This window comes from Sciurus vulgaris (assembly GCF_902686455.1).
Source record: "Sciurus vulgaris genome assembly, chromosome: 7".
NCBI lineage: Eukaryota > Metazoa > Chordata > Mammalia > Rodentia > Sciuridae > Sciurus > Sciurus vulgaris.
In genome coordinates this window covers 12488565-12515517 of record NC_136467.1, presented here as the reverse complement: position 1 = coordinate 12515517, position 26953 = coordinate 12488565, and the positions used below count along the sequence as shown (strand labels likewise).

General features: G+C 34.2%; 1 protein-coding gene across 1 annotated transcript in view; it reads left to right on the top strand.

The window, feature by feature from the left end:
• The window catches only part of SCAF8 (SR-related CTD associated factor 8), a gene marked incomplete at its 5' end in the record, with an annotated part of 91201 nt that overhangs the window by 31993 nt on the left and 32255 nt on the right, over nt 1–26953 (top strand). The window contains 4 exon segments of the mRNA XM_079148670.1: nt 1200–1244; nt 17763–17924; nt 21924–22077; nt 23407–23537. Coding sequence (XP_079004796.1) covers nt 1200–1244; nt 17763–17924; nt 21924–22077; nt 23407–23537 — 492 coding nt within the window.

Sequence of the window (26953 nt, the reverse complement as noted above, 5' to 3'; positions counted from 1 at the left end):
ATTTTAATTTTGAAAATTTCTAACAGAAGTTGTAAAATATTTCAATAAGCACCAAATTTTCTTCCCTGAAATTCACAGTTATTAATATTACCACATTTGCTTTATTTCTACACACATGAATGCACATACACACTTTTTGTTTTATTTTTCTGTTGGATTCATTTGATAGTTTCAAACTTCATTCATAATAGTACTTAATCTTTATATACTTGAATTTATATCTAAGAACAAAGACATTCTCCTAAGCAGCCATAGTATAAGGATCACATGTAAGAAATTTCTTCTTTGATAAAGTACTGTTACCTAATCTACATAGTCCTTACATACATTACAACAGCACTGACTTTAGTTCTCATGTCTTTTTAGTCTAAGGAAGTGTCCCTTATAAAACATAACTCATGCAGTTTAATTTTTCAAACAAAATTATGCTATTACCACGGCATTACAATTGGATATTAAAATTTATTTTAACTTAATAAAATTTATTAAACATAAATTCTAGATTCTTTTTTGTTAAATTTATAATTTCCATTCTATTTATTTTCAGTTTTATGCTTAGTGTTGTATTTTATAAAAATTATGTTTTCTCACAATTGATAGAAGACCATTTTTAATTTTTAATCCATGTGTTTACTTCCTTTCTAATCTATTTTGTATGGTCCATTAGGACATTATCCATTTCCATGTCTTAAATATTCCTGTAGTTAATTTTCTAGGAGAAGCAGGAGATAATAAGGTTGAAAACAGCTCTGTTATATACATATTTGTTAATGCTGTAGGTTGATAAAATGATTTGATTTTTCTAGTACTATCCTTGCTTTTGCTGATACCAAAGGACACCTGTTCTTTTCTTTCCTTGAAAATAAGAAAATACATCTGCCATTTTCTATATCACAAGTATTTTGCTGTCAACACAAGTTTGTCAAAGTATGGTTTCATAAAAATTTTAATAGTATTCTTTTATATTTATGTTAAATAACACATTTTAGACATACTGACCATATATCTATTTTAAGAATCGCTTAAGAAATTATATATCACAGCTAGTTGGTTGTAAAAGGTGAGTGGTGTAAATATTTATCTTGAAAATTTAAATGGTTTGATAAGCCTTTTGAGCCATGTTGAAGCATATGGTTGGCAGGAAAAATCTACTAAAAGTGATTTTAAGACCTACTTTTTTTTTTTTTTCCTTCTTTCAGTTCTATAAACATGTGGTACAGAGTGTTGAGAAATTCATTCAGAAAGTAAGTATATGCTTTTAATACATAGGTTAAATGTACTATAATTGTATATTAGTGCCTGTACTATTCTCCTTTAAATTAAATACCTGAGGTTGTTTTGAGGGACTGTTAAAAATGATTCCATTTTATTTTCTAATTAAGAGAGAAAATGAAAATGCCTTTTGGATAATTGTAAAAGATAGTTTTCCGGCAGATACTTCTGTAAATTTACATTGCCATCGTAAGCATGCATTCCTTGAAAATAATTATGTCAATATGACTGATTTTTAATGGAGTATAAATCTTATTTTATATAACCTTTAGATTCTCACTTGTCATATCAAGCTGTATGCTTAGAAAGCAATTCTCTTTATATAAGATGGATAAAATACTGTTTGTTTTTCTTCTGTACAAACTGCTGATCATTTTATCTGATCCATTAGGACATTGAAAATTGCTACATCTTATCATATAGACCTGCAGTTTCATTTTCCAGGGGAATCACAGGAGACAAAGTTGAAAACAGCCGTCTTACATACATTTAGTAATGTTTTTGTAACCAGAGACTGAGACAGTTGTAGTTTTTAGTACACCTGTTAGTGATCATTCTCTATTGATGTCACACTTTCTGGCAGGAGTACTTAAGACTTATTTCCTTATTAGGGGATATACTACAGGAAATCAGTACCTTCCTGACTTGTGTTTAGGCTTATCTGCTGTCTATATTCATGTGTCTAGGTATAAGCAGAGGCAGTGTGAGAATCAGAAGAATATGGCATTAAGGATTTAGCAAGGTTGCAGTGTCACAAAAATAGTTGACTGAGAGAAGAGGAGTCAAGGTGAGATTTATGTCAGTAAACTAGGTAGCCTTGAGTAATTCAACCTGTAGTTGATTCTCGCTTTTTCTTTTTCAAGTGGTCTTTTTCTCAATACTTAAGGTATTGGTTAAGCATACTTGGAGATTAGTTAATTTACATAATTGGAAGATAAGACATGAATAAAATGTTTTATTTTAGGTAAATCAAACTATAAAATAAAAATGCTAGTGACTGAAGATTCCATCAGTCTAAAGCAAGTCTTAAGTCTTTTATCTAAAGCAGCACCACTTAAGCTTTGTTGTTTGTAGGATTTGGTAGGGATCTTGTTAACAGTGGAGATTGTTTCACTCTGTGTGGAGCAGCCTAAGAGCCTGCGTTTCTAATAGTTCTATATAATGCCTTCGCTGTTTGTACAGAAGTTAGAATTTGAGTAATAGGGTTTAAAGGATAAATGTGATTTGTGGAAAAAAAAAAAAATGTTTGTTGATTGATTTGATTTGGGGCAGAGGTAGTTTTAATAAGATATTTCAGAATTTTAGGAAGACTTGTAGTGATCACTTATTCCATTGTTAAGTAATTGTATCATCAGTCTGAAGAAGCAAGTCGATATTTGTGGGTGAAATGTAATTGCTTTGTACCTACCCCAGTTTAAATCAGAGATTTAGCAATGGGTCTTTGTAAGGGTTAACTTAAATTGTTGGTGTGTGTCTGGGCAGGGGGATTTTCCCCTGAGATAGGGAGTTGTTGTGTTGCCAATGCTATCCTCTTGTCACAGTCTCCTGAGTAGCTGGGATTACAGAGGCATACTATTGTCTCTGGTTAGAGTCCACATCCCCCCCAACCTGCCCCCCAGGTGCTGGAGGTGGAACTCAGGGCTTCACACTGAACTCTACCTCTAACTGTATTTTTAATTGATCTTTTAAATTTTCAAGTTTAAGTATAGATTCCCATGTAATTAAATTAAGAATAGATTAAATAACAGAGATTCCCTAAACCTACATTCTATTTCCTTTGATGGTAATATCTTATACAGATTGACCATACCTAATCTGAAAATCCTACATCTGAAATACTGCAAAATCCCAAACTTGAAGCAACAATTGGAAAATTCCACATCTGACCTTGTGATGGATTGTAGTCAAAATGCAGGCACACAAAAAATACTATATAAAAGTACTTTCAGATTATGTATATAAGATGTATGTAAAACATACATCCTGTTTCGACTTGGGTTCCATCCTTATTAGCTATACGCATATATTCAAAAATCTGAAAACTCCAAAATCCAAAGAGGTCCAATATCCAAAACACTTCTGGTTCCAAAGCATTTTGTATGAGGAATACTCACCTGGTATACATGTGGTACAGTGTTGCTGTCAGCACATAATTGATAGTCACTTTATTGACACGCCAACCTTATTCAGATATTGCTAGTTTTACATGACTAATTTTAGTTCCATGCAATTTAATAACATCTGTGGATTCATGTAACCATTACCACAGTCAAGATACAGAACAATTCTTCATCACAAAGATTTTTTGTGTTTCAGCTCTTCTGTCATCCCTAATTCCTAGCATTCACTAATATTATCTCCTTTTGTAATTTTACATTTCAAGACTATTTTAAGTGGAATCTTGGTCTGTAGCCTTTTGAGGTAGGCATGTTGTACTCAGTATAATTCCTTTGAGATGAGCCAAGTAATTGTATGTATCAAATAGTTTCTTTTTTTTTTTAAGTTTTTTTAAAATACATTTTATGTATGTATGTATGTATGTATGTATGTGTGTATGTATGTGGTGCTGCGGATCAAACCCAGTGCCTCATACATGCCAGGCAAGTGCTCTGCCACTGAGATATAACTGCAGCCACTCAAATAGTTTTTACCTTTTTATTTCTGGGTAGTGTTCCATTATATGGTTGTGCCACAGTTTTAGCTATTCACTTATTGCAGATTAGCTGCGTTGTTTCCAGATTTTGACTATTAATGTATAAAACTGCTAGGAACATTCATATATAATTTTTTGGTGAACATAAGTTTTCATTTCTCTGGGATAGGAAGTCATGTTTTCATTTCTTAAGAAACCCTCAAACTGTTTTCTAGAATGGCAATATCATTTTATATCCCCATTACGTATCATAAAAAATAATGCTGGTAAGGGAGACCCATGTTTGGGTCATGAAAGATTTTTATAGGTGGTGATGATAAATGACAAATTAACAATAAAGATGACTTCCTGTGAGCTAGGAAAAACTGAAAGAATATTCTGGCCTTTGGCCTTTGTCTTAATGAATTTTGCCAAAAATCATCCTATGTTCTGATTTTGTCTAACTTTCATGAGACAGAAGCAAATACTTGGACAAATTTTAGAATTGTTATTTGCATTATAAATAACTGATTTAATTATCCTGAGTAATAAAGAAAATGCATTTTGGGGGGTTCAGAGACCTTACGATTTGCTGACTTTACTACTACCATCTATAGTTAACCATTCTGTTTGCTAGCTTGAAATGCACAAGCTAAATATTTGTTCAGCTACATTCCTAAAATAGGTAGACTTTAGCCAATTCTTTTGAAATCATCTTTCTTTGTACATGAGTACTACAAATGAATCGGTTCACTAAATGCAGAATGAGATTGAAAGTTATCACTCAAAACTGTTTCTTTTAATATAATCTAGATACTAAGTTTCAGGTGTATACATTTGATGACATGTGGCTTCTCCTAGATACCATAAGATCACCAAAACATTTTATCTTCCTAGACTCTAATAATAGTCGGTAGATGAACCACCGTTACCTTTATTTACAAGTTTTTGACCGTGTTTAACCTTCAGTTTTCTTTCTGCATTATTAGAACAGTGAGAACAGGGAATGTGGTTTGAATCTTGTAACACACACCTTTTTTTTTTTTTTTTTTTGGTGATGCTGGGGAATCGAACCCTGGGCCTTGTGCATGCAAGGCAAGCACTCTACCAACTGATCTATATCCCCAGCCCCTGTAACACACATTTACTCAATAATACATGGAAATATTGGGTTAAACACTTTATAGGCATTACCATAATGAAAGATTTTGATTTGATAGTTTTATGCACATTGTTAGAATCTTTGTAGTGAGTATAATATTTTTAGATGAAGCCAAAACAGTTTGTCATCTTTTGGTATATTTATTTTTCTGCCCAGCGATATTCCCCCAGAGGAAAGGTAGAGTCCATATTGAAAAAATGGTTGTTACGTTTATTTAACCTTTGTTGTTTTGTTTCATGTAGGGTGTAGTATTCCTTAATGGTGGACTTTTATCCTGGGTACTGTCTTACCCTTGGGATGGTGCACATAAGGATTTGCACTTTTGGGCCCAAATAGTTTGAAAGAAACAAACTCAGAGATTCTTACTTTGCACATGTGCTTCTTATCAAAATTTCTTTGCCCTGGGGTATTTTAGATAGGTTCTAAGTCTCTCAGTCCATAAGTTGCATTTCAAATATATCTTGACCTTATCTGTCATCCTGGGTCATCACAGTATGAGAAACTTGTGCCTGTTGTGTGTGTTTATGTGTCTGTGTTTTAAGAAACCATGGATGTTTATGTAATTATTTTTTTATTATGCAGTACACACACACACAAAGTACAGAAAACAACATATATAGGTGAATTTTTACCAAGATAAAATCTGTGTAGTTCCCACTCATTTGAAATCAAACTGTGACTGATGTGCTTATCATCCCAAGTGCCTCTTCTTGATCACATCCTCTACCCAAGTAACCATAGTCAGACTTTTATGTTAGTCACATCTTTGTTTGGTGTTATAGTTTTATTTAAAATAAGTGCAATTTCACCATTTAGAGAATATTAGTTTCTGTGATCAAACCCTCGTATATAAGACTTTATGGGCTGGGGATATGGCTCAGTTGGTAGAATGCTTGCCTTGCAAGCACAAGGCCCTGGGTTCAATCCCCAGTACCACACACACACACACACACACACACACACAAAAAAAAAAAGGCTTTACATATTTAATACTGTGTGTTACTCCTGTGTACATGGAAAAAAAAATTGTTTTATTTTTCCTAGACCAGTATGGCTGTTAATTTCTCTACCATTACAACCTGACATGGTGAACTGTGAAACCTTGTCCAAAGTTGACAGCAGAACTAAAGTTTCCATCCAGATTCGTACATGTGCATGCACACACACATTAGGTTTTTCAGTTATCTGGACAAAATTATTATAGAGACATCCAGCACACTCCATTAATAAAGAGACCCCAAGTCCACCCCCCCAACACACTTCCGAAAACAGCAAAGTTCCCTTACTACAATACCTGGAAACAGTTTTTAAAGTTTCTCAGTTGTCATCTGGAAAGAGAACATTCTAGAATAATAGCATTAAAAACAGCTCTGATAAAGCATGGTTGCTACTTTATATCTTAATGCAAATGTAAGATATTTTATATTTACAGTTGATACAATACTGTCCTGCATGTAAATATGAATTCTTAATGTGATTTAATGTAGTTTTTAATTTCACATAATGGAATTCTTTGGTATATGTTCTTTTGTGTACAGTTCTTTTATTCATCATATATTTAGGATTTCTGCCTGGTAGCAATATTTGTTACTGTTCCTTCTTGTGTATATTCCGTTTTACAAATAAGCTTTAACTTGTCTATTCTGCTGTTTACAGATGTTGGGATGTGTATATGTGGGTATGACTTTTCTACCTCTTGAAATTCTGAACAGTACTGCTGGGAATGTTCCTATATATGTGTTTTAGTGCAGATTATATTTGTGTAGGAGTAGAATTGCTGTGTTATAGAATATGCATTTCTTCTAGTTGGCTATATAATGCATAATTAATTTCATAATGATTGTACTAATTTACACTACCATTAGCAATCTGTGAGATTGTGTTTTTCTCTTTGCCAACACTTGGTATTGTTAGACTTAAATTTTCTAATCTAGTGAGTCTTAAAGGTTATTTTCAAAAGACATTAATAAATTACCTCCACTAAAGAAATTAAATTCCAGTCAGCTTTAAAATTTGTTTTTAAGTGTGGTAGTGCTTTCCTGTAACCCCAGCAACTGAGGAAGCTAACACAGGGGCATCATAAGTTGGAGGCCAGCCTCAGCAATTTAGCGAGGTTCTGTCTTAAAATAAATGAATAAAGAGGGCTGGAGATGTAGCTCAGTAGTAGACTGCTCCTGGGTTCAGTCTCCAGTACTGCAAAACAACAACAAAAGACTTGGTTTTAGACTCCTAAGGACTCATCAGAATGATTTCCTATAATTAAAGAGTAAAACATAGGCCCTATTATTAAAACTTTAAAATATTATTTTGTTTTCTGATTAATATTACTTTTCTTCAGATTTATGTTTTATCACCTCAGTTCAATCTCAGATATTTTACTAAGGTGTTTATAAAATTTGGATTAGTTAGCTGTGTCTTGTCAGGAGCTAAGGTAATATTTTTTTCTTACTTGAAGGCAGCTCCCTTCTCCCATCATCCCTCAGTGACATCACTAAAGAACTAGTCACTTTTTATCTCTTAACTTCCTTGCTGGCTGGGACCAGGATCCTCTGTGAAAAGATGTGTTAGTGACCCCTCTTCTGGCTTAGGAGTTGTGGAAATGCATATTGCTCTTGTGGGATTTCTAAAGTTCCATGCTTTTTGGAAAATTTGAATTATTAAAAATTTAGGAAATAACATGAAAGTATTTAGTTAGCCATCCAAAAGAAAATGCCATTGATCTTTCTTCCTGTTTTGTAGTAATTTCTCTTACCTAATTTGTTTACTTTCTTAGGAAATATTATGTAGATTGGTTCAGAATTAGCAGTGAAGATAATAGAGACTGTTAAGATTATTATTATTATTTTATTTATTTATTTATTTATTTATTTGTTTGTTTGTTTATTTATTTATTTATTTATTTTGCGTTGCCGGGGATTGAACCCAGGGCCTTGTGCTTGCAAGGCAAGCACTCTACCGACTGAGCTATCTCCCCGGCCCTAAGATTATTATTATATGCTTAGTTCTTGTTGGATCTTTACTGAACTAATATTGGATGTCCATAAAATCTGAGGTATGTTTTTTTAATAGTGTAGCTGGTATGTAAATCAGCCCAGGTTTGTAGACTTTACAGGTACTCCACAGTATGAATTCTCAGGGTATAAACTAGTTATTATTTTAACATAAAGGAAACAAAATCTTAGGAAACATTTTGTGTGACTATTAAGGAACATAAATAAAGTTTCTTGTGATTTCTTAAAATTCCTTAATTGACTGTATCTTTAAACTGTAAATTTTATAGCTAAAAATAATCTTAAATGACCAGTGTTACAGTATCAACTAATAATAATTTGCTGCTTAGAAAACTCAGTTGGGAGAAACTTGAAGGATACATTATCCTTCTCTTGTGCTTCCAATCTGGTTGGAAGGCATTAGATAATAGTAAATTATTACCTAAACAACCTTTTTATATTTAATAGAGCAGCAATTTTGTTTCTGTTACCATTGCTCCATATAGAGTGGGGGATATAACAGAATTTATAATCTACTTGATAAATATTCCAGTAAAATAGTCAGTTGTCTCCTAAGTAGCAAACTTATTTTAAATACAGAGGGGAATTTATTTGATTATTATAAAATTTGTCCCTGTGGCCTATGGCATAATACTGAACTCTTTCAATTCTGTGGGAGAAATGCAAGTGTACATTTTAGAGTTACTAATGTAATTTCATTGACACCTGGAGAGATCTGTGGATGGGCTTCAGAAGGTATAGGGAAACTCCTGGTAAGCTTCACAGTGTACAAGAAGGCCTATTAAAGAAGACTCTCAAAATGTTAAAAACCACTCAGTGAGCAGTGATCCACGCCCCCCCCCCCCCCCAAAAAAAAAAAAGAAACCACAGGGATGAAGGTGGAATAGGGCCCATGTTGTATGAGTATTAAAATCTCCAGGAAGGTGAATAATTAGAAAAATAATACTTATTTTTGTAATATATGTGTGTTTGGGGAGGGATGTAGAGATTCCTGAAATAGTCTACAGGAAAAAAAAACGGCAAAAAAATTTGATAGGAATGGCTAGAAGTTTAGAAAGCTTTTGGAGCAGATCCTAGCATTAGTGAATTTGATTACATTTGCTAGTTACCTGTCAGTGTTATTGTTCCTTTTGCATATGTTAACTATTTTTTTTTAAATGTAATATAAATATTAAAGTCCACTGTATTTGTGTGGCATGGCACAAGGAAGTATTTCTGAGCCAAGGGAAAGCTATTTTCATTGCAGCTCCCACTTAGTCTACTCCACAATGTAAGAATCTGTGTTTACTATGTAATCTAGAAATGTTGGCAGCTCACAAGCCAAGCTTTCCAATGTACAGAGGAAAGAAAAATCACTCACGGTGTCAGACATGACTGTCCTGTGTCCTCTATTCTTACATGGCTAACATCAGCGTCATGCAGTGTTTTGCACATACAGCCCCTTGCTCCTGTTTTTACTGCTTTAGCTCTGTCTTAACATCAACCTTTAATAGTTGAAAGTGGCAGCACAGATTCTATTAGGATTAGTATGTAGTCCAGCTTGCCTGAAGAGTTCTTTGTAAAACAACTCTGATTGATGATAGCTGTATACCAATTTGGATGACAGAATGAAAATCACACTAATATATTTAAAGGTGTTTTTCTCTCTAGTCATTCTTCCCTTTCTCTTAAAACAACTTTCTCTGAAGCATGGGAAATTGGAAATTATTAGAATATTGTTTGCAGATGGTATATCTGTAAAAATTTTTGCATGATGCAGCTTTTTAAAAGTTATTCCAAGAGTAAAAATATAACATGCCATTGGAGAGCCTTGTAAATTCTTTTTTTATTTTAATTTTTATAGACTACATTTTGATTCATTGTATACAAATGGGGTACAACTTTTCATTTCTGTTTTACACAATTTAGATTCACACCATTCAGGTAATCATACATTTACATAGGGTAATGATGTCTGTCTCAGTTCACTTTCTTTCTTTCCCCCACCCTCTCCCACCCCATTTCACACTTACACAATCCAGAGTTCCTCTATTCTTCTCTTACCCCCCTCCCACCCACTGCCCCCCAGTTATGTATCATCATCCATTTATCAGAGAAAACATCCGGCCTTTGGTTTTTTGGGATTGGCTTATTTCACTTAGCATGATATTCTTCAGCTCCATCCATTTACCTGCAGATGCCATAATTTTATTCTTTAAGTCTGAATAATATTCCATTGTGTATCTATACCCCAGTTGCTTTATCCATTCTTGTATTGAAGGGCATCTAGGTTGGTTTCACAATGTAGCTATTGTGAATCCAGCTGCTGTAAACATTGATGTGTCTGCATCACTATAGTATGCTGATTTTGAGTCCTTTGGGTATAAACCGTGGAGTGGGATAGCTGGGTCCAATCGTGGGTCCATTCCAAGCTTTCTGAGGAGTCTCCACACTGCTTTCCAGAGTAGCTACACCAGTATGGAACTCCACCAGCAATGTATGAGTGTACCTTTCCCCCACATCCACGCCAACACTTGTTATTGCCTGTGTTCTTGATAATAGCCATTCCACTTGGAGTTAGATGGAATCTTAGGGTGATTTTGATTAGCATTTCTCTAATTACTAGAGATGATGAGCACTTTTTCATATATTTGCTGATCATCTGTATATCTTCTTCTGTGAAGTGTCTGCCCAGTTCCTTAGCCCATTTATTGATTGGATTCTTTGTATTTTGGGTGTTAAGTTTTGTAAGTGCTTTACAAATTTTGGAGATTAGTGCTCTGTCTGAAGTGTGTGTGGAAAAGATTTTTTCCTACTCTTTAGGCGCTCTTTTCACCTTATTGATTGTTTCCTTTGCTGAGAATAATCTTTTTAGTTTGAATCCATTCTGTTTATTGATTCTTTTATTTCTTGCACTCTGGGGGTCTTATTAAGAATAAGTCTGGTCCTAAGTCAGTATGATGAAGATTTGGGCCTACTTTTTCTTCTATTTGGTGAAGGGACTCAGGTCTAATTCCTAGATCCTTGATCCATTTTGAGTTGAGTTTTTTACAGGGTGAGAGATAGGGGTTTAATTTCATTTTACTGCATGTGGATTTCCAGTTTTGACAGTAACATTTATTGAAGAGGCTATCTTTTCTCCATTGTGTGTTTTTGGCACCTCTGTCTAGTATGAGATAACTGTACTTACGTGGGTTTGTCTCTGTGTCTTCTATTCTGTACCATTGGTCTTCCTGTCTGTTTTGGTGCCAATATCATGCTCTTTTTGTTACTATTGCTCTATAGTAGAGTTTAGGTCTGGTATTGTGGTACCTCCTGCATCACTCTTCCTGTTCAGGATTGCTTTGGCTATTCTGGTTCTTTTATTCTTCCAGATGTATTTCATGATTGCTTTCTCTATTTCTATGAGGAATGTCATAGGGATTTTAATTGGAATTGCATAAAATCTGTATAGCTCCTTTCTAAGTATGGCCATTTTGATAATATTGATTCTGCCTGTCCAGGAATGTGGGAGATCTTTCCATCTTCTAAGTTTTTCTTTCTTTCTTTAGTGTTCTGTAGTTTTCATTATAGAGGTCTTTCATGTCTTTTGTTAGATTGATTTCAAGTATTTTCTTTCTTTTTTTTGAGGCTATTGTGAATGGACTAGTTTTCCTAATTTCTCTTTCAGAGAATTCATCACTTATGAATAGAAATGTATTAGATTTATGCTGTTGATTTTATATCCTGGTACTTTGCTGAATTCATTTATTCTACAATTTTTCTGGTGAAGTTGTTTTTTTTTTTTTTTTTTTTCCTAAATATAGAATCATGTCATGGGCAAATAGTGATAGCTTTGAGTTCTTTCCTGTTTGTATCCCTTTAATTTCTTTGGTCTAATTGCTCTGTTATAGTGTTTCAAGGATGACGTAGAGTAGAAGTGATGAAAGAGGGCATACCTGTCTTCTTTCAGTTTTTAGAGGGAATGCTTTCAGTTTTTCTCCATTAAGCCCAAATAGCCTTTACAATGTTGAGGTATATTCCTACTATCCCTGTTTTTTCCAGTGTTTCGAGCAACAAGGGTGCTGTATTTTATCAAATGCTTTTTCTGCATTTATTGAAATAATAATATGATTCTTAACCTTAAGTCTGTTGATGTGATGTATTACATTTATTGATTTCCAGATGTTGAACCATCCTTGCATCCCCTGGATGAACCCCATTTGATTGTGGTACACTATCTTTTTAACATGGTTTTGTATGTGATTTGTGAGAATTTTGTTGAGGATTTTTGTTTCTGTGTTCATCAGAAATATTGGTCTAAAGTTTTCTTTCCTTGATGTATGTTTGTCTGATTTTGATATCAGGGTGATACTAGCTTCATAAAATGAATTTGGAAGGGTTCTTTCCTTCTGTTTCATGGAATACTTTGAGGAGTATAAGTTCTTTGAAGGTCTTGTAGATCTCAGCTGAGACTCCGTCCGGCCCTGGGCTTTTCTTGGTTGGTAGGCATTTGATGACTTCCTTTATCTCATTGCTTGAAAATGATCTGTTTAATTGTGTATGTCCTCCTGATTCAGTTTGGGAGGATCATATGTCTCTAAAACTTTGACAAAGTCTTCGAGATTTTTTATTTTGTTGGTGTATAGATTTTCAAAGTAGTTTCTAATTATATTATGGTTTTCAATGGTGTCTGTCATGATATTTCCATTTTCATCATGACCTTTCATAATTTGAGTTTTCTCTCTCCTCTTTGTTAGTGTGACTAAGGGTTTTTCTATTTTGTTTACTTTTTCAAAGAACCAATGTTTTGTCAATTTTTTCAATTGTTTCGTTTCAATTTCATTGATTTCAGTTCTGAGATTATTTCCTGTCTTCTACTACTTTTAGCGTTGTTCTGTTCTTCTTTTTCTAGGGTTTTGAGCTGTAATGTTAGGTCATTTAGTTGTTGACATTTTATTCTTTTCTTGGATGTGCTTCATGTAATAAATTTTCCTCTTAGTACTACTTTCATAGTGTCCCAGAGATTTTGATATGTTGTATCATCGTTCTCATTTACCTCTAAGAATTTTTTGTCTCCTCCCTGATGTTTTCTGTTATCCATGCTTCATTCAGTAGTGTATTATTTAGTCTCCTGGTGTTGGAGTAGTTTCTGTTATTTAATTTTATTGATTTCTGATTTTATTCCATTGTGATCTTATAGGATACCAAGTAGTATCTCATTTTTTTAATGTTTACTAAGGGCTTTGTTGCATAACATATGGTCTATTTTAGAGAAGAATCCATGTGCTACTGAGAAGAAGGTGTGTTCTCTCATTGATGAATGGAATATTCTATATATGTCTGTTAAGGCTACGTTATTGACTGTGTAATTGAGTTCTACGGTTTCTTTATTCAGTTTTTGTTTGGAAGATCTATCCAGTGGTGAGAGCAGTGTGTTAAAGTCACCGAAAATTCGTGTTGTGTTCCATTTAGTTCCTAGAATTGTGAAGGATTTGTTTGACGTACATGTATGTGCCATTGTTTGGGGCATAAATATTTACAATCTTTATGTCTTGCTGATTTATAGTTCCCTTAAGCAGTATGAAATGTCCTTCTTTATCCCTTCTAACTAACTTTGACTTGAGTTCCACTTTATCTGACATAAGGATGGAAACCCCTGCTTTTTATTTTTTTTATTTTTTAACTGAGTCTGTTTGCCTGGTATGTTTTTACCCATTCTTTCACCTTTAGTCTGTTGATGTCCTTTTCTATGAGATGAGTCCGTTGAAGACAGCATATTATTGGGTCTTTCTTTTTAATTCAATGAGCCCTCATTGTCTTTTGATTAATGAGTGTAGGCCATTAACATTCAGGATTATTATCGAGGTATGATTTGTATTCCTGATCATTTTGACTTATTTTTGTTTTTTAACTTGACTTGGTTTCTCCTTTGACTGGCTTTTCCTTTAGGGTAGTTCCTCCCTGTGCTTACTTACATTGTTTTTTTTTTCATTTCCTCCTCATGGAATAGTTTGCTGAGAATGTTCTGTAGTGCAGGCTTTCTATTTGTAAATTTTTTTAACTTTTGTTCATCATGGAAGAATTTTATTTCATCTTCAAATTTGAAAGTCAGTTTTGCTGGGTATAAGATTCTTGGTTGGCAACCATGTTCTCTCAGAGCTTGAAATATGTTGTTCCAGGCCCTTCTAGGTTTTAGGGTCTGGGCTGAGAGATCTGCTCAGGTCCATATTGATTTCCCCCATATGTAATCTGATGCTTTTCTCTTCCAGCCTTTAAAATCCTCTTTATTTTGGATGTTAGGCATTTTTCATTATAATGTGCCTTGGTGTGGATCCGTTTTAAATTTTGTACATTTGGTGTCATGTAAGCCTCTTGTATTTGATGTTCCATTTCATTCTTCAGGTTTGAGATATTACTTCATTGATTAGGTTGTTCATTCCTTTGGTTTGTATCTTTGTGCTTTCCTCAATCCTGATAATTCTTAAATTTGGTCTTTTCATGATGCCCCCTAGTTTTTGCAGGTTTTGTTCATGAATTCTTACCATCTTCTCTGTTTGGTCAACTTTATTTTCAAGAGTAAATAGTTTTTCATTGTCTGAAGTTCTGTCTTTCAGGTGATCTAGTCTGTTGGTCATGCTTTCTGTCAACATTTTATTTGGTTTATTGTTTCCTTCATTTCAAGGATTTCTTTCTTTCTCCCCCCCCCCCCCAAATTTCTGTCCCTTTATTGAAATGATTTTTTGCTCCCTGCAGTTGCTCTTTCAACTGTTTATTGGAGTGATCGTTCATTGCCTGCATTTGCTCTCTTATCTCATCCTTTGCTTCATGGATCATCATATACATTCTGAACTCCTTTTCTGGCATTTCTTCTACTGTGCTATCATTGGATTTTGTTAATATAGAATCCTGGTTTGTTTGGAACACTTTCTTCCTTTATTTTTCATGCTGTTCACGTATCCTCCCCTCTAAAAGTTTGGATCCTGGGGTATTGCAGTTTTCCCCCTATTGGCTTATAATGATCCTGCAGGTTTCCAAAACCTCTCCTTTAAGGGAGAGATCAATATTAGCAGCACCTGGTACAGACAGTTTGCAGCCCTAAACCAAACAGCCCCTATGAAGACATTAACAGTATTGTTATAATAAACAGGATGAGTTCAATTATTATCTACAGTATAACAAATAGATGTGCAATGAGGTCTGCAGTTTCTAATGGTGGACAAAGAGAATAGGGAGGGGTGTAGAATGTAACTGTTAATGGGATAAGAAAAGAGTATATATAGAAGTACTAGATTGTAGGAAGAATGAAAGGAGAAGCAAAAGAAATTGTTAGCATGAGAAAGGGGAGGAAGAAACTCTGAGGAAACAGGTAAACAAAAGGAAAATAGAACAAGGAAAATAAAAAGTTAAAAATTTTAAAAAGGAAGAAAACCAATTTACACTATAACAGTACTATACTATTCAAACAAGTCTTTAGTAGCCTCATGCATGAGAGGTACCTGAGGCGTCTCAGGATGGGAGTTGCCCCACCTACAGTTGGTGGCTTCTGCTTCCCGGGTAATCCAAGATGGTTGCACTGGCTTCCAAAGTGTTGGCAAATAGGGAGTGGCAGTACGGGTGCTGAGTCTGAAGGCAGGTCTTGGTTGTGCGGGCCTACAGGTCCTGGCTATTGTCCCCAAATGGCAGCCACGTGTAACCAAACCTGTGATTACTGTGACAATGAACTTCCAGGTAACTGCGGCAGTAGGCGATTCACTGGCAGTCTGCCGGCTAAGGGTGGACAATGGGCAGATGGCCCTCGGGTGCTGTGTGATGGATAGATTAAAGGCAGGTGATCGGGCAAATGGCAAGTGATAGGTGGCGTATGTACTCATCATTCTTCTGAATTGTGAGTTTATGATCTGAGTTTTTGGTATAAATCGAAGGAAAATATTTAAAAATACACCACATGAATTAATTGCATTACTTATCACATTAATTTTTAAAGCTCTTATCAGCGACTTTTAAGTTCTGTTCAGTCTTACTCTAAGATAATCATTTGTGTAAAATAATGCATTATGTATAAGATTGTTTTCTGCCTTTGGAAAAATTTAAATGCCAGTCAATAAATAATTGTTAAGCACAGATATGTGTTTCTAGCACTGGGGAATATTTTATGTAAGTGTATTTGTGTGTGTGTTTAATAACATGGATGTTCTGGTTTTCATTAAGTTTAGAAAGTTTTGTCTACTGACATGTATTGTTAGCCAGGGTAGGTAGTTAATTATTTGAATGTATTACAGTAAAAAGAAGTTAGCCTTGACTAGATGTGTGAACTGAAGGAAAATAAGTCAGGTTTTTGGAACTGAGGGTTGAATGTCTGAACTCTTTGAGACATTGAAAAACATTAACTTTAAAACAAAGACTTTTTTGGTCCTTTATTCTAAATCTTTAATGTCCAAACACTAACAGTTTTTGCTCTTTTATGAAATACAAGCACATGATAGCCCAAATCTCTCCTAATAGACTCTTTTGAATTACAGTTAAATCTCTGCGTTTTTTTTTTTTTTTGGCATAATAAAGACCCTTACAATAAAATAGGTGTTCAAAAAGGATTTTAAGGAAGAAACTAAATGCCGCTTGCCCTTTTTGAAGAATGAAATCATTCATAGTTTTGGCTGGAAATCCCAGTTAGAAAATTGCGTGTGTGCGCGCGTGTGTGTTAGGGATGGGCTTTGGGTTCTTTTTGTTTGTTTGTTTGTTTGTTTAAAAAAAATATTTTGTAGTTGTAGGTGGACTGAATGCTTTTATTTTATTTTATTTATTTTTTATGTGGTGCTAAGGATCGAACCCAGTGCCTCACATGCTAGGCAAGTGCTTTGCCACTGAACTGCTTCCCCAGCCCTAGTTGGGGAGTCTTGTCTCAGTGATAATAATACTTAGGTTTCCAAGAACATTCTCCTAAGAATACAGTTTTGTTTTAGTGCCATATATGATTTCTGGAAAGTAATTTTAGGTGAAAATACTTAAGATTTTATACTACTAAAAAAATGAACTTGCTCTGTAACTATAATTTTCTTTTAATCAATACATGCTGTTAGGCGGATTTTCTTATGTTTTTGGTATGGAAACAAAAATAGGAGTAGTAAGCTTAATATTTAGAAGGATTCTTCATTCTGCTGACTTAGTTACCATAGGCCAGAAAAACCTGTGGTTAAAAAGTAGAGGACTTACAGTTTCACATGAGGGTTGAGAAATAACCCAGGAGAGTTCCTGAAAAAATGTTTTCATAGGATAAATTGGGTAGCATGTATTTAGAATGGTATAATTTGCCATTTGTTTGTTTTTGAAATTAGTATAGAAACCCGTTTGTTATGTGTTTTATATGAAATCTAATACATTTAGGCAATAAAGTTTCTAGAGTCCTTAATTTTTTTCTTCCTTCCATAGCTTTTCAAAATCATCATGCAAATTTAAAAATTATAACAATAGCTTATTTACAAGTTTGGTTTTTTTCATTGAAATCAGTTATGCACTATTTTGGAACTTGAATGCCGACTGACAGTTGAACTGAATGAGGAAAGTAGCCAAAGTAGTTTCTTTAAAATGCCATTCCAGAGACATATGGTGTGGAATACTCAGTGTTTGAATATTCATTACAACATGAGCAGTGTTTATGTATTTCCATAGGATTTATGATGGTTTTTACCTTTCTGTTTTCTTCCCTTCCCACTGTTTTTCTCATCAGTGTAAACCGGAATACAAAGTACCTGGACTTTATGTTATTGACTCTATTGTGAGACAATCCCGACATCAGTTTGGTCAAGAAAAGGATGTGTTTGCACCTCGATTTAGTAATAACATCATTAGCACTTTCCAGAATTTGTATCGTTGCCCTGGGGATGACAAGGTATGCTGCTATTTTTGCTTGGCGTTAGAGTCTTTAGATTATTCTAAATTTGAATATTTAATTATTACACTACCCACATTCCTTTTTGTTATTAGAATTCCTTAGAGAGTAGAATGATGTTCGTTTTGCTATGTTTTCATTTATTAAAGAATGCTGGTAAAGAAATTGACCACAATGTCTTTTAGAATTGTATTAAACACTTATTTAAATCTACAACTATTTCAGGATTGTGATGATTTGATTTGAGTTCATATTTTCCTTTTCATTGTTCGTGAAAAATGGTTTTGCCAAGTACTTCATAGAAAGTAATTGTAAATCAGAATTCTTTTGTTATGGTACAATTTTATTAAAAGTGTTATAGGAAAATGCCAGAGGCAGAATAAAAAGGAGTTTATTTTTGTATTTGCTCTGAAATTTTGGGTTACTCATTTTGGATGCTGATTTGGATATTTAGGTGTGGGGTTTTCTTTTTTAAGTCTTTAAAAAAATTGTGTGTGTGCATTTTATATATATATTTTAGTTGTGAACGATCCTGTATTATGTATTTATTTTTACGTGGTGCTGCGAATTGAACCCAGGACCTCACCTGTACTAGGCAAGCTTCCACCGCTGAGCCACACCCCCACCCCTAGGTGTGATTTTTGACAGGGCTGAATGCTGTGTTGATTAATTAGCAAATGGTAAGAATGGGTGAAGACTAATGGAATTCATGTCTAAGTAGTTTTATTTATTTAAAAAGAACATTTACATATAAAATATGACAATATTTCATAGGCTACTTTACACAATAAAGTAGGCAATACAAAAGATACTGTTGCAATCACAAATACCCAAGTATCCTAATGTCAGTCACACGAGTTGACAGTTATGAGCAAACAAACCATCTTCATAGGTAGTTTTACGTTAAATAATCATAAGAGAATCTTGAACTGGAAGAAGAAAATCTTGTTATAATGGATAGATACACAGATAAATTTATTAAATATATTCTTAGTGAACTATTTTTAGACTTATTTCCTCACAGTTTTTGTTTTTCATTATCTTGGTACTTTGATTCTTTGAAAGGCTGAAAGAATGTTTTAGATTTTAAGTGGTCTGTCTGTTAAAATAGGTACTTTATGATCCCATCTAATAAAACTTGCTATGTTGAAATTTTATATCAAAATTTTTAAAAGTAACTCAATACCTTGACTTCGAAATTTCATTATTTGTACTTTGATTTCTGTCAGTTACAATGAACAAATCAGTCTTCAGGTTGTATATCTCATAATGTGATATCTTTAATTTATAAGTGTTTTAGGAATAGGGCCTTTTGGTTTTTTTAAACTGTAAGAAGAAATATTCATGCTGTAATTTTGACAATAAACGAGGGGCATTATGTGTTGGTATGTAGATTTTTAGAATGATAGTTGTTAGGTACTAGTTGTTTGAATAACATGATGTCTTAGAAACTGATATATTCTTATGTAAGGCACAGAACTTTCTAAGTGCCCACATTTTACAAAGAAGTAGTAGTCAAATCTGAAGTTAGGAAACATTTGTTGTATAATTTTCTTCTCTTTTTTTCATGCTGGAGGTTGATCCCAATACCATATTTACTGCTGAGCTGCATCCCCAGCACCTACTGCCCCTTTTAGATTTTGAGACAGTCACACTGAGTTGCTAGGTCTCTCTTTATTGCCAAGTCTTACCTTGAATTTGTGATCCTCCTGCCCCAGCCTCCAAACTGCTAAGATTACTCATGCAGCCTCTGCGCCGTGCTTGTCGTGTTGTTCTCCTATGCTTCATTTGAAGTACAAAAACTTGCATTTTAATGAGTGATTTGGACGTAATTTAAAAATATATGAACATAATAGTATGAGGAACTTAATAAACCAGATCTTTATTCTGAAAATTGCTCTTTTTTAATACACAATAACAGCTCCTTTTTTCCCCTAATGTAAGTAGCCTCACAATTAGTAGTAATTTGTACTTAGTTATTGTTTACAGAACTTTTATGTATTTAGAAAGTTGTGGATCAGATTGTTCAGTGTCAAGGAAATACTTATTATGTAATCATTGTATTTTAATGACATTCTGGCTTCATTAACTTAAGTGTATATGGCTTACTGACTTAAGTATATATTCTGGGAAAAATATTTGAATTTCGTTAAGCAAGGTTTTAATAAACAGTCCAGTTGATTTTACTTAAAAAATATTGTCGAACATCTTGAGACATTTCTCTTAATTGGGCATATTTTTCTGCTGGTAAATCTGAAGCTTTCAGGAAAAATTTCACATAACCAATGGAGATACTGGGAATTTTTCTTTTCGTTAGTTTTCTCTAAATATTGTTAATTAGGCTGTTAGATTTCAGATTTATCCCAAAAATAGAAGTTGGTAATACCTATCTTTTCAAGTTTATAATACACAGACTATAATAGAGGAGACAGGCAAGAGTGTAATTAAACAAAACTTCACAACTAAGTGAAATTTTCCTTAATCTCTTTTGGAGCAAGATTAGGATATATGTAATTAAAGTGAAGTACTATTTTTGTGTTGCTGTAAGTAATAAGTTAAGATACAGCTCTGTGCCAAGAAGTTCAAAATTGGGAGTGGTTAAGACCAAGACCTTCAGAATACTAGTCTGCCTAAACAGAAACAATTTGAAATTGAGAAAAGAAACCCAAGAATACTTCTGGTACACGGTCTCATTTTTATAAATAAGGGAACTAAAGATTCAAAAAATAATTTTTTTTTTTTCATTTACACTTTTGGCTTAAGACCAAGAAAGGTTATGTAGAGGGCATGAATTTCATGAGTTTTATAGCAACTGCATAAATGTTATATGTCTGAGTGGAGTCTTACCAAAAATACGAAGTACTCTGAATGAATGCATAAATGATCTAGAAAGGGGTGAGATTAAAACAAAGATTTGAGATATCTGTGTGTGTAGTGGGTTGGGTTAAGCAATGTTGAGAATCTTTAGGGGCAGTAAGAGTAAATTGGATTCAATGTTGCTATTAAAGGGCCTAGGAGAAAGAGAAAAGAAAATCACTGAGATGGTTCAGATATGTAAATCTGCTTGTTAGTAGCAAGCAGTTTTTTTTTAAACAGAAGGGGTAAATACTTCTCATATTATTGTAAGAATGAAATAAATGTAGAACATTATTCGTATATTACATGATTTATCATTCTATGAGTCAGATTTAGTAATGCTATTGTGGAATCAGCATTATGCCACAGGGGAGAGAGTCGGAAAGAATAATGAAAAAGGGAAAGTGGAGAGTGAAGAGGTTCTATTTCACATTCTGTTCATACAGAAGTGTGTCGTCTGTGGTTTAAAGCATCAATAGGGAAGTAGAATTTATGGTCAGGTCCTTAGGAAGGAATAACTTGTTTAAAAATGTTTGTTTTCTTCTAATGGCAGGATTCAACTCAGGGCTTCATGAATGCTACACATTGTTCACTAGTGAGGTTACATTCCCACCCCTTGGTTAAATTCTTATATGAAGAAATACCCTCTCCTATATTTAAATAGTTTGTAAAATGAAAGTTTGTTAAGAGTCACATTAGATGAGGACTTTGTCCTGGAGTAATTTATTTGTTCAAAAGATAAGCATTTTATGAGACAAAGTTAAAATTAACTTTAAATATAAATTTAGTACTGAGATGAATCCTAACTCTGCTTCAGAATACTGAATACAATTCTACAGGGCAATCATAGTATTGAGCTAATTAGAATTGCTTTGGAGATAGGGACTAGTTGTCATGCCTTCAGCTAAGTGTAAGTGTAGCTTTCATCTGTATTGTATGTCTATTAGAATTAATGTTTCCTCCCCTCAATTGAGTTAAGGTTAGCAAAAGCAAAATGGTAGAAAACAGATTTTCAGTGGTAGAAAGTACCACAGAAGCGTTTTAATCTCGCCTTCCCTTCCTGCACCCTAATAGCCCATGTGAAATGGTTGTGCTAATGTTTTGAAAGCAAAAATCAAAATGTCCTATTTCTTTTTTCTCTAGAGTAAAATAGTGAGAGTTTTAAACTTATGGCAGAAGAATAATGTATTTAAGAGTGAGATTATTCAACCGCTTTTGGATATGGCAGCAGGGATTCCTCCTCCCGTTGTCACACCTGTTTTGGCCAGTACTACTGCTGCTATGAGCAATACTCCAGGTATAATTACTACAATATAGATTTGATGTCTAAATAAGCAACTCATATTTTCACATGATTCATATATACAATAACAATTTGAAACTACAGGAGAATTTTGATACTATATTAGATAATTGAAAGAAAATATAATTCAAAAGGAAAAATAAAATCAAGTGTTGGTATGTGTTTATTTAAGTGGGATTGAACCTAGGGGTGTTCTATCATTGAGCCACATCCCCACTCCCCCTGTCCTTTTTTTGGTGCTGGGGATTGAACCCAGGGGTGCTTAACCACTGAGCTATATTCCCAGCCCTTTTCATTTTTTATTTTGTGATAGGGTCTTGCTAAGTTGCTCAGGGCCTCCCTAAATTTTTGAGGCTGGCTTTGAACTTTCAATCTTTCTGCCTCACCCTCTCTAGCTGCTGGGATCACAGACATGCACCATCATGTTGGTCGTTCTTACTTTTTGAGAAAGGTCCCACTTAGTTGCTGAGACTGGCCTTAAATTTGGATCCTCCTGCCTCAGCTTCCTGAGTCACTGGGATTGTAGGGGTGTGCCAGCATGTGTTGTTGTTTCTGTGTAATTCTAAAATTCAGAAAGTTTGTTTTTTTTTTTAATCCCAAGAAACATAAATATAATGAACTTTGGGGAAAATGAGTGTGTGGTGTGTGTCAGTTAGGTTTTTCCAGATTATTTGGATTGTCCGTAACTTCTTAACACGTGACATATAAATCAACTTGATATTTACAGGAAATTAGGATAACTTAGTCTTTACTAAGAAGCTTAAATTGTTTGATAATGCTAAGAATGCTTTAGTAATAATCTCAAAATCATGTTTTCTTAGGGTATTTACATGATATTTAAAATTTTTATCACAATTCCAAGAATTGAATTTGTTAACATTTTGGTACATGTTTAGTTTTTGTCATGTATTTATATGCATACTTACTTGAAAAAAAATAGTTTTATATTATAAGTACTATCTCCATCAAAGGTTATGTTTTGATTATTCCTTATGTTATTGAATGTCTTCTTAAGTAAGGTTTTTCATGGCTTCTAAGTAAGCTTCGTTAAACTTGTAGATCAGTTTTTAATGAATGCTAAGTATGCTTTGTTACAGTAGTATCTTAGTTCATTGAGGACAAATATGGACAATCTCATGTTTTTTTTTTTAAGCCTGATTATATGAAGGATTTTAAAATGGTTTTTCTAAATGCTGCCAATAAAATAAAGACATTTATATAGATTTGTCTATTTTATAAAGGTAATAGAAAAAGTCCCTCAGCTTTTTCAAGTTATATTTATTTGCTTCTGTTTGGTGAACTGTGTGATGTCTTTTTTAAAAGGAACACCTGTGACACCTGTTACTCCAGCCAATGTGGTCCAAGGCCTGCCTGATCCGTGGGTATCTCAGATAACAAATACAGATACACTTGCAGCAGTTGCTCAGATCTTACAAAGTCCTCAAGGCCAACAGGTGAGCAGGTTTTTTCTTATGTTGAGAATGATGTATAATTCATTATTTTCCTAATGTACTGTTTTATAATATACCACCTGGATGTAAGTATTTCTGTAGTTTTCTGAAAATGGGATCACTGTATAGCTTACTCTATAACTGCCACTTTTCATTTAGTAATTCATCACAGTTACTTTCATGTTATTAAAATTTTTTATGCCAGGCATGGTGAAGCATCCCTTTAATTTCAGTGACCTGGGAGGCTGAGGCAAGAGGATTGCAAGTGTGAGGTCAGCCTCAGCAACTTAGTGAGACCATGTTCCAAAGTAAAAAAAATAAAAAGATCTGGGGATGTAACTCGGTGATAAAGTACCCTTGGGTTCAATCCCAGTCCCCCACTCAATAAATAAATATTTTATTAAAAAATTGTTTGGCAGACTCCTAATTTTTTAGCACATAGTTTGTGCCAAACATTATTATGTGGTGTTGCAACCCCAGTCACAAAATGGATGGACTGCTCTTCTATCTTAGGGATAGATGTCTTAGGAGAGACAGATGATTTAAAAATTGTAAAATTATTTTAAATGGTCATAATTGTCTTAGAAAAGATTGTGTAGAGTGACCAAGTTGGGATAGGGTCAGAATTAGAGAAGGGATGCCACAAGAGGATGTGCTTTGAAGAACTGGTGTTGAATTGAGAATTTGAGACTAGTCCTAGTGGGACAGGATGATGGGAAGCAGAGCAAATGGCAGATATCGATATTGTCACAGTGGGCAGTCGTGTGTTGGGTAGTGGGAACAGAAAGCAAGCTACGGTGGCTCCACTGTTCAGACAGAGGAGAATCGGGTTACAGAAAACCATTCATTTGAGGGATAGGAAAGAGATAGCTTTACAATGTTTAATTATTCCATTGTCACATCGTAGCTTAGGCTTTGTAACTTACTAAATGTGGTTTCTGTATTTTGTAGATTCCTGTGAATACACTTGAGTAGATTGGATTTTTGTTTCCAGTGCCAGTCTTTGTTTTTGATTTATTTCATTTTCCAGTTACATCATATTATTTGCAATTAATGATAATTCTGTCTCTTTAAGTTCCTCTGTCCTGTATATTTTTCTTACTACACTATCTAGATGCAATGATAGCGTTCACACTGTTTGAGGCTCTGGGCTTTGTGGTGGGGTGTACAAGATAAACGGGACATTCTTTGGCCTCTTGAAGTCTAAAGTCTAATAGACAAGGTAATTGGAATACATAAATATAATTAAAATGAATAAGAATCTTGAGAAAAAAGACTTTGGAAATTCAAAATTAGAGATAATGCTTTGGCTTAAATAATTGTTTCAGGGAAAGTTCTTTTGTACAAATGATAGTTTGTTTTTTAAAGTATAGGTAAGAAAGAGGTGCTAAGATTGAGTTATGTAGACAGAGAGACTAGTGAGTGAAAGATGGATTCTCAGTCTTTGAAATGAAACCTGCTCTGTCTGCGTAGTCTTCATTAATGGATATGTATCCTTCCAGTTAGGTTTATTTTTTGTATTAAAAGATATATTCAGAAATGTTTCTTTTTTTCTTAAGCTCAAAAATACCAAGCCTATCAGATTCAAAGTGATTTATCCTTGATTTCTTTCTTTTGCTCATCACATCTGACCTCAAATCTTCTAGGGCTGGGGATATAATTCAGTGGTAGAGCGGTTGCCTAGAATGTGTAAGGCCCTGGAAAGAAAGAAGTTGCCTACCTGTGATAGATTCTGAATCCAGCCACTTCTCACTACTCATCACTAGAGTCAAGCCACACTACTACCTGCTTCCTTGCAGTTGCCTTTTAATGGTGCATTCACCCTTGCTCCACTACGGTCTCTCTCAGGAACTCAGTGGCTCTCTGTTTGACTCAGTAAAGCTGTATAGTCACTTCACTAGGCTTTATGTGTTCTCAGCTTGATCTCGTTTCCTTCTCAGTATTTTCATCAACAATCCATCATTTTCTCTAAACTAGTGATGTGTTTTGTTTATATTGATCCCTCTTGTTATCATTTGTTTCTCTTCATCACTTCTTTCTCTCTTTGATTTGTTCTACCCCAGCCACACCTGGCTTTTTTGCTATTCCTTACTTATACTACTTACAGTCCAAGATATGTGCACTTGGTGATTCCTATACTGAAAATTGTCTTTCCCCATATTTTCATATGGTTTCATTCTCCTGTAAGTTGTTAAGTCATCGTAACAAGAACTTCAGTGAATGCTGTTTAATATTATAAACTGAACTTACCTTCTTTTCCTCTCACATTTCTTTCCTTCCTTAGCATTTACTACCTTATATGACATTATGTAATTCATTTGTTTTTTTGAAGTTGTTACCTCGTTTCTTCCTGCTGCATGTACTTTGTATGTTGTATTAGGGCTAGGATTTTTGCCTATTTTTTTCAGTCTATGTCTGTATGATAGTAGGTATTCAGTATATTTTTGTGGAATGAATGACAGAGGTATAACAGTGTTGGTTCTGAAAACCATAGAGAGTAGCTTGAGAAATGACGGGATTCACATACTGAGCAATGGGGAATGGATAGATCTGTGTATTGAAGCCACATGATCTGATTAATATGTTAAACGAGTTGGAGAGAGGTCTAGAGACTTCCTTTTGTTAGTAGCGATATTAAAAGAGAGGTAATGACTATGGGGTGTACTCTCTAAAAAGATAAGCTCAAAAATGTGGTACCTGTGCAGTCTTTTAAAAGTATAAAAATTAGCCCAATGGGTAATCTCAGACTGGATACAGTTCCTGCATTTTTTTATATAAAGTTGTAGATGGACACAATACCTTTTTAAATTTTTCTTTTAAAATGTGGTGCTGAGGATTGAATCCACTGCCTCACACCTCCTAGGCAAGTGCTCTACCAGTGAGCCCCAACCCCAGCCCCAGTTTCTGCTTTTTTAAAAAAATGTTTTTAACGGTGCCTTATACATAATGGGCAGGATTCTTCATTGCATATTGACACTCGCACACAAGAGTTTCTGCATTTTTGAGACAGGAAACCAATTATAAACTGAATATTAACTGAAATTGTAAACTTATTTTGTGATAATAAAATAATAATAGTAATAGTAATAGTAATTTATGAAGTACTCTTTCATTTTAAAAGATGCTACTAGGTTAATATTTCTGATAGAAATTTTCCAGAAGTATAGAGATAGTAAGACAGTTATTTTTATTGCTTTCCAAAGAAAATAGTACAAGGAGGGTTAATACAGACAGGTAACGAAGAAGTTGACACAGCAGTGATGTCCGTAGAAGAAAAAGTTGAATGTGAGGTGATTTGAGTTTGGATGACTGAAAGAATAACAGTGTCGTGGGGAAATGATGATGTCAGAGGCTCTCCCTCCCTCCCGTTCCTTCCTTCATCACAGTGACGTAGAGCTCTTGTCTTCGCCTGTTGGTCT